General features: G+C 34.7%; 1 protein-coding gene across 1 annotated transcript in view; it reads left to right on the plus strand.

Moving 5' to 3' along the window:
• Nucleotides 1-12,030, plus strand: part of CFTR (cystic fibrosis transmembrane conductance regulator (ATP-binding cassette sub-family C, member 7)) — a 134,039-nt gene that overhangs the window by 67,353 nt on the left and 54,656 nt on the right. The window contains exons 12-13 of the mRNA XM_004677166.2: nucleotides 8,042-8,136; nucleotides 11,166-11,252. Of these exons, the coding sequence (XP_004677223.1) occupies nucleotides 8,042-8,136; nucleotides 11,166-11,252 (182 nt within the window). The remainder of the gene's footprint in view (nucleotides 1-8,041; nucleotides 8,137-11,165; nucleotides 11,253-12,030) is intronic.

The raw sequence follows: 12,030 nt of genomic DNA on the forward strand, positions 1-12,030 counted from the left end.
AATGGAAGACTTCTTAAAGCTGCTCATGCTCTTCTGCTGTTTGAAACTCATGCTAGTAGAAGTGGTACACCGTTTTCTTAGAGTATAGCATAAAATTACAAAGAAGGAAAAATCCACAGAAAAGACTGAACAACATCTTCAAGATAAATACATTACCAGACTGAGTGCCCTTAGTCATCAGCACAGATAAATGTTTAACAGTGCATGCCAAACACAGTGTTTTATGCTAAGCCAAAAGCAAAACCACACACTAATGAATGTATAAATGAACAATGAAGTGGGTAATCAGAACAAGTACTAACATTAACAACAGGATATTAGTATGTATTTGATTATTTTTATGTGCCTAGTCACATTTCTGTGCAGTCCAGCCCCACTATTTTGTCTCAATCCCAGCAGTTTTCTAATTATGATCTCTCTGATACTTAATAAATTAACATTATTGAAATGTACACATATCTTTTTTTATATATCTTTTCATAAGTGGTGTCACTCCAGAAAATGGACACAGAAAATCAAATCTTAACAGATTCAGAAATCTTCTATTTCTGTGCTTTGTAAATGTCTCTAATGTCTATCATAGATAGAAAACTTTTACATGAGCATATCCCTGTTTTCTTCCCTGACTTCTAAGTAGAACATCTTGCCATCATTCTTCCACACAAACTCATTTTCAGGCATTCACTATTCTGAAAATGATATGCACTTTTCCAACCTATTTAATTTAATTTACACTGATATTTGCATATGTTTATATATAAACAACATTTGATAAGTTGTGTGTGGTTTTGCCATTTATATAAATAGCATGGTTTGTATACATCCTTTTCAACTTCCTTTACAACTTCCTGTTACCCTTTGAGGTGATACATAACAGTAGAAATTTATTTTCTTCTTTTCAATTGCTGTTATATATTCATGTAATATTTTATTTATTCAGATTGACATTTACACTGTTACAAGATTTTAATCAATACTACAGTGAAAATCTTTGAATATGTCCTCTTGTAGACTGTCAGGATTCTCTGTTGTATAGCCAGGCAGATGAATTGTGGTGTCATAGAATATATATGCATATTCCAGTTTTCCTAGATATTGCTAAGCATTATTTTAAAATTATTGTACCAATTTACACTACACCAGACATTTAAGAGGGCTCACATTTCCTCAGTCTTTGAAAGCTCTTGTTATTGACATACATTACTGCCATTTTGATTGTAAAATGTCCTATGCTTTTTATTATTCTGATTTGCAGTTCCTTAATTATAAGTTTATACACATACATGTTTATCTTTGACTTCATATCCTTTACCGTTTTTTTTTTTTCTGCTATGTTATCGGTTATGATATATGCCTTTCTGTTGTTCTGGAACAAAAGCCCTGGTTTCTCTACCATGCAAGACTTCGCTCACGGAATTTGTCTTAAGACCACTACTTCCACAGACTGGCTCTAGTGGATAACTGTGATAGGGAAAAGCAGATTTGTGTTTGGAAATCGTGGGACTTATTTATTAATGGGCTTGAGTCTGATGCTCAAATGGCTTTGCCCAAACTTGCTTAGACTTCACAGCACTTTTAGCCAACCTTCTATCCTTCTTTCCTTCATTCAGGATGGATTTGCACTGTTCTCCCAGTTTTCCCTCCCTCCTTCCTTGTTTCCTTTTGCGTTACTGTTTCCCCTAATAAAATCATATTTAATGCCTCTTAACCATTTGCAACTTGAAGGCCCTGGACAGAAACAGTTTTATAGATTGTGCATCTCTAGAGAATGAGATGCACAGCAATGCAGTGTATATTTGGTTGTAGAGAGTATGTTAATTCTCTTTTAACAATTTATATTTTCCTTTTTTTTTGCTCTCTTTATAGGTCTTTTCTTTATCCTTTCTAACATAAATCACAGATATATTCTATATTTTCAATATTTTTACAGTTTCATTTTTACTTTTAGGACCACAAGCCATTGGAATTAATTTTTGTATTACTATGGCTTAGGGGTATAATGTCATTGTTATCCATGTAGAGATTCATTTTATGCAAGGCAACTTTGGAATAGGTGCTCCTTTCCTTACAACTTTTTATATCAACACTATTATGCTAGGCCAGTCTATTTGTGGGTTCATTTGTTTTGTCTGTCTGTCTGCTCTTATGTCAGAATCTACTTTTAAGCTGATGATACCTATGATTTAACTTATTCATTATTTAAATTTAATATGTTTACTGTAGCGAGGCATCCCAGTGTCTCAAGCAGGTAAAAAAAATGCAAGTGGGGGTCAGACTCAGAATTGGGTCAAGGGAGAAACCACTTCAAACTTTAACTCTTCTGTTAAGTTGTCCTCTCTGTTTCCACTAGATTGTAAGTTTTGTTTTTTTTTTTTAAGATTTATTTATTTGTGCATACAGAACTGGGGTGCAGGCCAGAGGCTCAGGGGTAGTGAGAGGCTTCAACAGAGACAGAGTGGGGAACAGAACAGGCAGATCGACGAGGTACACTGCTGCGGGGAGCAGCAGGCCGGTTAGGAGAGGTCTGCCACGCCATGTGGTCACCTCCAGGGGAGACAGGAATCGAACTCATGCAGAAGCAGCTTAAGATTCTCAGTGCTGTGCTTTAACCCGCTGAGCCACCAGGGAGGGCCGATTGTAAGTTTTAAACACAGATTAGTCTTAACTATATGTAGGTTGCCTAAATTGTTCATTTTAGGGAACATAAAACTGAAATAAATAAAACCAGTCTTGGCTCCCAAAGCATAGAGAAGTAACAACCCTGCCTTTGCTTTTGAGAAGCTCAGTTTCTAGAGTATATATAGACAGTTAATAAGAGATGCACACTCTTATAAAAGAATATAAAAAGCACAGCACCATAAGGAGGAAATTAAATTTTTATTGGTCTTGAAGAGATTTGCCAGGTGCAGTAGAGGAAAGGCATTTCGATAAAGGGAACAGCAGGTGCAAATCATGAAAGGTGTGCTAAATTTGGAAACAATAAAAAGGTGTCACTGGGGTCAAGAGGCATTTGAAAAGAGTGCCTAGGAGGCCAAGCTGAAGAAATAAGCTGGGGAAAGTTTTACATGTCATTTTTAAAATCTAGAGTTTAGAAATATCTGAGTTCCTCTGTTTTGTGTTATTTTGTTTTAGTAGGGAATGTGACATGAATCAACTTGAAGGAGCAGTTTGATTTGTTTAAAGTAATGTGGAATCGCAGAATTTATTCTTTGGCTCAGCCATCTATCAACTGAGAAAAAACTTGAACATTAGACTAATTTAAATCTGGAACATGTTGACAGAGTGAGCACCTTATATACAAATCTATAGGGAATGCCTATAGTCACAGGGCTATTTTTAGCTTTAAATGCCGTGTTAACTCCTTGTTGAGAAGCAAGCCTAAATATACACACAATTCTTATTTTTCTTGACAATTTTTAAAAAAAGTCAAACAAAAAGATTTAACAAGGAAATCAGTAAATTATTAAATTTGCTATAAGTTTATTATTTATTTGTTAAATAAGTAACTTAATAAAATGGAAAACCAACAAAAAAATGAGAGAAGAGTTAGCAATTTCCCAATGAGTCCAAGGACAAGTTAGGAATAATTAGGCAGCTTCAGGGACAGTGCAGGCAGGACTTCAGGAGAGTTTGGGAAGTGTGCAGAGATGAAGGCAACATATTCCAAAGGGGACTAATCAATGGCCCCCGCCCCCATCTTCCCCACATGAGACTAGGGGCAAGGAACAAGGATGATAAAGGAAAGTATGTTAAGATAAGGGCTGGGGCACAGAGATTTTCGTTTGGGGCACAGAGATATTACGGCAGAGTGAGTGAGTTGAGCAGGTGCTCCTTTCCCTACAAAATGTTCACTTCAGCACTCTTTTGCTCGGTCACTCTATATGTGGGTTCATTTATTCTCTTCTTCTGTCTGTTTGTTCTCATGTCCGAATCCATTTTTAAGTTGGTGATAGCTATGCTTTGAAAAGATAGATCATTATTTTTTAACAATATTTAGTATACCAAAATGCAGACTGTATCTGAACTTATGCATACATTTATTAAAATCACAAATATATCTGACTGAAATTGTTTAGGGAATTTATTCTGAACTTAAATTTCATATAGGAAGGAAACATAAAAGGTAGTTAAAGATACATGTTTTGTAGACCCGCTGCCTTGGTTGGAATCTTGGTTCCATTCCTGTTATTAAAGGAAGGCATACTCTTCCCATTTTACAGACAGAGCTAAAGACCGGAAGAGACATACTCCAAATACTTGTCCAGTTGATAGTGGACACAGAGATAGAAAATGAATTATTGTGCTTTCCAGTTAATGCTCCCACTTATATTTTCTATTAGTGTAAGCATTATTTTAGATTTAAAGAGGTTCTCTTGGATTGTAATAGTTTATTTCCCTATAGTTATTAAATTGTTTTATAGATCCCAAATTTCTCTTAATTCTTAGAGTTAAAAGATAAGCTGTTATTCCACCCGGTTTATGGTTGGGAGATTGAGTCACAGCCTTTGTTTGTCACAAACATAGTTGAGATCGCAGCTCCCCAGCGACTGGGGAGCAAGGGTACTTTGCTGCAGTTCTTCGTTATATTTCCCAGTGTGCACCAGACCTGGAAGCTCTCTCACCTGTGAGGGAAGTCTCCCTTTCCCTTTTTCTTTATTTTAAGGTTTTCTTTAAGACGAAAATCTCTTTCCATGTAAACTGGGCCAAAGAATAAAACCTGTCACTCACTAGACAGGCCTAGGGCCCCCCAGGGATCCAGGCATGGTTTACTGCCTGAGGATGCTGGGAATAGCAGACACTGGCCCAGTCAATTATCACAGGAGCTCAGGATTAAGATGAGCTGAAAACACAAAGGAATTGGAGAGCATGTGGTTATAATAGAAACCAACAGAGCAATACAATATCAAGAAATCATCTAGCAATTTCTTCCTTGATTACTATTTTTTTGAAAGCATTTTATTCTTTCTTCCCTTGACCAGCTTCCAGTCAGGATTTGATTGAGTGATACAAAGCAAACATTATTTCTGGTTCTTTTTGGAAGAATTTGATGTTGTTCCATTTGATTTGAACTTACAAAGGCAGAGCTCACTAGAACTCTGCCTTATGATTTCTTTCTGTAATATTTTTGTTTCACTTATTCACACTGGAAAGAAGGAAGAGAATATTTTATTTTCTCTCCTCTTCCTTGTTTTTCCCTAGTTTGTGTAAAGTATAAATACTACAGAGAGAAATTTGGTTAAAACATCCTACTTATTCTGTCTTGAGAAAATTATTGTAATACATTTGTAGCCTTCAGGCATTTAAGTTCAGTAGGGCTATTTATTAAAGAGCTATGACTAAAGAGTTCATTGTCTGCTATCATTTTCTGTCATCCTCTCACTTGTCTCACTTGTTCTCCAATATCTTCTTGCTTTTTTCTTACAGATACCTACTTCTAGCTATTATTCCTTCCTCCTCCTTCCCCCATGTACTTTCTCTACCCTCTATATCTGCCTTCACTCTTACTGTACCATTTTCTTTGTAACTTGATGTTTGGTGACCTCACCTTCCTCCATTCTCTTTTCTTTATTCTACAAATCTTTATTTAGTGCTGGCTCTGCCTAGAGTCCTGCATTGTGTCAATCCACAGTACATCCCCTGAGTGTAATTCTGTCATGGTTGTACTATTGTAATAATGCCTGATCTATCTAAATATAAAATATAAACATTTGAGTTGATTTAGTTAATGCAATGTTGAATTCAAATTTGAAAAAAAGGAAAAGAAACCCCATTAATTCTTGCAACCTGGGGCTTCTAAATATTAAAAAAATTTGCTTCTTTTACAAAATCCTATACTCAGTCTGTTCAGATAAGGAAAATTATTTTTGTCCACTCCAAAATATTTAATTTTTTAGAAGTGAGTAGAGCATGGGGAGGATACAGGAATCAGGAGAGAAGTACACTGTGCTCTGTCTTGCTGATGTGCTACAGGGCAGCTCATAGAGTATATTGAAGCAGGTGGTCCTGGAAGAGCGCCTAAAGCAAGGCTGAAGATTTCAGACTCTGAAATATGGAATTTAACTGTAATCCTCGCTAAATGAATGGAGTTCTAGGTATGTGGCCAGGCTTGTGGGGTGCACAAAATAATATAGTCCAGTAACGCTTGGCTTCATGTGTCTTGTCACTGTAGTTTTATGTGCATCTCAAAGGTCTGTCTATGTTATATTTCTCCAACATAGGCCTAAGTGTCCTACTTCACTGGATCCTGCTGCATTTTCTCCATCATGACAGCAGTTTGGGTCTCGGGACTCTAGGTCAGGATTACTGACAGTATCAGTTCCTTGGGGTACTATCTAGCATAGTTCCAGACTATGATGCTGTCAAGTACACTGCTTTTTGAAAGTTTACATTCTACCACATTTTACTTTATGAAAGACATGTATCTGCTTTTTGAAAGTTTACATTCTACCACATTTCACTTTATGAAAGGCATGTATCTGTTTTAAATAACCAAAAGAAGTCTGAAGATGTTCAGTTTTATAACGTTTTATGAAGAAGTCAAAAGTAGTGCTCAGCATTTGTTTAGCCTCAGCTGTTACGGAGGCAAAACATTCCCATGCAGCAAGCCACAGGGGTGGCATTGTGAAGCTCTCTCCTTGGGAACTACTTTTACAGGCTATGTATTTATATTATTCCTGGTTTTCTGTATGTTAGTGTTATTGGGGGGGGTGGGGTAATGTGTTTTTGGATATGTCCTGACAGATTATTTTTGGGTTCTGGGAACACTGAGAACTTTTCATAAATGAATGGTAATTGTTTCTTTGCTTTATACCACTTCAGCTTATGAAAGGTTTCATAAGGACACTCTACTTTTGGACAGCAAGGAAGTATTTAGTCTTAATAGAAATGTTCACTTACTAATTTACATGATTTTTAAGTTCAGAATTTTATGTATGAGGTTCTATTTAAACTTTCATATGGTAAATATGAGAAACAAGGATGTAACAGCAGTAATCATTTTCACAGCTTCAAAAAGGCAATGTTGGTTGTAGTTCAAGGAGAGATGGTGGTTTTACTCTGGATTGTGAAGAAAAAGGAGCAGTATTACAGGAGAGTGTTTTTAGTAGAGAAAAAAATTAGAAGGTGGCCACCAAGTAAAAGAATAGGTGTGTGTGAATGGGAAGTAAAATGAGAATTTTTTTTTTATCTTATCTAACTTTGAACCTCAGGTTCAAACCACCACTTCTGGAAAACCTTCCAGAATTTTGTTTGTGTTGTGGATATTTCAACTCTCTATGCATTAATGTTCCAGTTACTTTTGTACTGTTTTATAACCTACATTAAAATGGTTAATAAAATCATTGGGATGAATTTAGTTTTCTCCAACTATGGGTTATCTTCTGAGTTAGACTGACAAAGATTGTTCCTGATAATAAGAATCTTTTACAGTCCTTCACTTAATTGTTGCTATAGAGAAGTTCATTAACGGTAAAAGGATGACACGTGGCAGGGTGGTGACAAGACAGGCAGAGTGGACTGAGTGAGGAGATGGAAATAAAGAATTTAGAGGGGTGGCTGAGAGAAGTATGAAAGGAGTTCCCTTGTGCCCATTACCATCAAAAAATATGCATCTCTACTGCAAGGAATGGTGTTCTTTCAGTGTTTTTTTTGTTTGTTTGTTTGTTTTTATTAGATTTATTAATTTTGGGGGTTCCTTTTAAAGGAGTAAATTAGAATTGGAAGGAAGTGGAGTTCAGCATATTAATAGTATTATGTTTGGGGATGGACCTCTAGATGATACATACATAAGCTTTTTGATATTTCCCAGTTCTTATTTAAGAATTGTTATTAAGAATAATATTCCAACAATTAAAATTTTAGTTCTATTTCAGCAGTTTTGACCGACTAAGACAATATTGACCATTTGAAATAATTGAGATGCAGTGTTTAAAAATTTCAACAGTGGTTAAAGTCTGATATATAGTTACATTTTTGGGCAATTTTCCCTTCAAATTCAAGTTAACAATATTAACAGTTCCTCCCTCTCTATTTTTGATAATAGGACATTTCCAAGTTTGCAGAGAAAGACAATATAGTTCTCGGAGAAGGTGGAATTACACTGAGTGGAGGTCAGCGAGCTCGGATTTCTTTAGCAAGGTGAATATCTGATTGTTGGTTAAGGAAATATTTGCTGTTAATTTTATACGTAAAAAAAATAAGAGACATTTCTCTATTTCTTTATTTTCTGTTCTAGAGTTAAAAAAGCCTGGGTTTTATGACTGTCAGTCTAATAAGAATCATCCTTTAGAACAATAATGATATATACCATTTTATAGCTGATAAAACATTCTCAAAATTTACTTGCCATATGGTATGGTTTATTGCAATCAGAAAACCCTGGGATTTTGAATAGCACAAGGAGAGAGAATTTATAAATCTTTTAAGTCTGTTGTAACAGTCGCATGTTCACTCAAATCTCACAATGCATATGAGGCTTTAGACTTTTGTTTATACTTCTTGGTTTAAATAAGCATACATTTTTCAAAATTTTCAACCTAATTAACAATTTTCACAGCAAAAACTTAAAGCAAATGATGTCACTTGTCTTAAATCTTAAAATCTGTAACCTTTAAAGAAATACCAACAAATAAGACAGGCACACTTAACCATTGCTGGGAGCAGAGTGATTTTTCTCGATAGAGTGATTCTTTAAAACAGTTTGAATTATCAAAGTACAGTTAATTTGTGTGAAGAAAAAAATTCTCTGTGGTTAAATTACAACTTTCTATTAAAAAATATTGGTGATATGGGATGTCAAATGTTCCTCCTGTTTTATTTGAACAAACTTTCTCATTCTCTGTTTCAAAGTTGTTCACAAAAACAGCTCACTTATATTTTGGTTCTTTCCATTTGCTTTCTCCTGCTTTCAAAAATTGAGACAGGAAACTAATTCATTAAGCATGTGTAGTTACCTGGTACTATTCTAGGTGGTGTGTGTGTAATTGTACCCAAGAAACTATAAAAAATTATTTTCCACTTTATGGACATGATTATGAGGAATTGAGGGTGTTAGATATTCTTCTTGTTGAAAACCACGAGGGAAATAGAAGAATCACAATTTGAACCTGGTCACCTCAACTTTACATGAAACTATGCCTGGTCTTGGGATTGCACTTTGAAGTACTAAATGAATGGGTATATATATATAAAAAATTCAGACAAGTTAATGACTTCTGAAAAAGTGGAAGTTGATTAATTTAGAAGAAGGTCAATATAAGAAGTAAGCATTCCATTTTAAATTTAAGGGAGGTATATTATGTAGCCTCTACATAGAGTTGTAGATTTGTATTTACCAGATTATGGTAAATTTGTATTTATCAGATTATGATTTGGTTTTATTGTAAGATACACACAATTTGTCACTATTAGAAAGGGTTATTTATTGTTATTCTGATCAGAATATTTTTGTGTCAGCACTGGGTGATGACATACTATTTCTAATATATTGAGAAATGGTGGTCACAGGTTTGCAGGAAAGATAGAAGAACTAAGTGGAAGGAAAAGACTTGGAAGGTAAATTTTGATGGGGATCCTTTATCTTTTGCATGTTGCCTTTAACAATAACTTCTACTGCAAAGCTCCTTTTATATTTTACTTTTACCTTTTGCCATTTGTTATTTTATCCTCTTATTTACATGCTAATTGAATACAATTTTATTTTCATAGAAAGTTCCAATACCTATTACATAGACACTGTACCAGTATAATTGGGGTAGGGGAGGAGTATTAACAACCACCCCTGAAAAGTTTAACCACATCGTTTCATAACATAGACCTATATAATACAATCTTAGACTCAACTTAAATTTTTCTTGCACATAAAATTTTATTTCTTAACAAGTAAAATATAGTAAGTATACATCTTTACTATGAATTATTCATTCTTTGTTTGGGATTTTTATGTATATAGAGTTGGAAATGAGGCTATAAGAAGTGCATGCAGCCAGTTATACAGCGACAGCAGCACTGCTATCAATTTGCTGGTAGCAGTGAACACTGAAAACATTAAAAATAAAATGTTATTACAGAATTATTTATAAGAACAGTATAAAGTAAAAGCTACTCAAAAGAAATGAAATAGTTCCATAAGTTTTGCAATTTAGTTGCTGTGTCAATTTATAGCAATGAAATAGTGCATAGATTTTTTTTGACAGTATAGAGTATCCCCCACTTTTTCAGATTTATTTTTATTTATGCATACAAGAATTGGGGTTTAGGGCAGAGGTGCAGGTGGTAATGGTGAGAGGATTCACCAGAGACAGAGTGGGGAGCAGGTGTACTGAAATACAACTTCTGAGGGGAGCAGTGAGACAGGAGAGGTCTGCCATGCCATATGGGCCATCTTCCTGGCCAGGGATTGAACTAATGCTACAGTAGCTGGTGATAGCTAGATAGCACTGACTTTATCCCTGTGCCAACAGAGAGGCCCTGGGGTACCCCCTTTTTAGGTCTAGTTACTGTAGCACAACTACCTCCAAAGCACCTTTAGCCCATCACCAGAGTGTTTTGTGCCCCTCTTCACACTGGTCCAGTTACCCAACCCTCCCTCACAGAAGTTTCGATTCTATAGTCAGCTTTCAAAGGTTGGTTTTTAAGCTTATTTTTATGACACTTAGTTTTGATTCTCTATTTTTCAGCATAACCCTTCCAACTCCATCTATGTTGCTATAAATGGCAGGAGTTTAGGAGTTTATCTATTTTGATCACAGAAATTTTCCTCTATGTTTGTGTGTGTGTGTATGTGTACCACATCTTCTTGAACCACTAATCTGCTTTGGGACACTTAGGTTGTTTCCAAAGCTTGGCCATTGTACACAGTGCTACAGTAATAGAAAAACACTAAATCATAAGCAAATTTAATTTTTATCATTAGTTCCCAAAAACTCATATTCTCATATCGCTGTTAAAACTAAGTTTTTAATTGGTATGGTTAGGAACAATTGAATTTTTAACTTTTGCAAGTGTATTCATTCATAGCTAACAAAACCATTTTTTCAGTTTTTGGAGTGTTGTAAAAAGCTATAAATATCATCTGTGACTTACCTTTTTGTTCCTCATTCAAAATCATCTCTAAATAACAAGGGTAATATTAAGAAAATTCAATTTCATTTTCATTTTCTTTATAGAGCAGTATACAAAGATGCTGATTTGTACCTATTAGATTCTCCTTTTGGATATTTAGATGTTTTAACAGAAAAAGAAATATTTGAAAGGTATGTTTTGTTTTTTTTTTAAATAATGTATAATGTTCATGCTAAATGACACCACAGACTGCTGATTACCTATTTAGACATAAATCCACTGTTGTGTCTTGTGTAGCAGAAGGTGGCATAGCACTTAGGTCTGATCTTCCCTTCCTGGTCAAGATTCAGCATCATGTCCTTCAAAATCTTCCCTAACTATCTCATGCTAAACCAGTTTCTTTCATTGCTATTGTTTCATAATCACTATGTGCAGTTTTTACAGTATTAATGAACAATAGCATGCATTTATCATTTTGGTTATAATTAATGATTTTTACTTTTCTGTTCTACTATTTTATTGTATCTCCTCATTAGATAGTAAAGTTTTAAGGAGCTGTACCTGCAGAATGTTTTAATGTAGGTGAATGTGTAGGCCACTCATCTCCCCCATTATCTTTTTTATAACTTTGTCTTGCCTTTGGATTTTCCTTTCATTTGAGCTGCGATTAGAGCTCGTGTGTGAAGTTCCTTTTGGGGAAAGTGAGTTGTATGACTTCACTTTAAAACTTTCAGTGACTTCATGGATTATAGAGTAGTTTATTAGAAAAATAAATATTTTAAACAGTAAGAATGTAGTATGTGCTTAATATAGCTGTATTTCTAAAAGTTCCTTTCTTAGAATTTAACTTTAATATAGAATTTACTATTTTTATAATCCCACTTTGATAATTAACTTCCTAGCAACATAAAGTTTGCTAGCTTTGTTAAAGTATAATCTAGAATGATGTCTTTTTCTAAGTAACATACA

This window comes from Condylura cristata, unplaced genomic scaffold, assembly GCF_000260355.1.
Source record: "Condylura cristata isolate star-nosed mole 26May11 unplaced genomic scaffold, ConCri1.0 scaffold00005, whole genome shotgun sequence".
In the NCBI taxonomy this organism is placed as follows: Eukaryota; Metazoa; Chordata; class Mammalia; order Eulipotyphla; family Talpidae; genus Condylura; species Condylura cristata.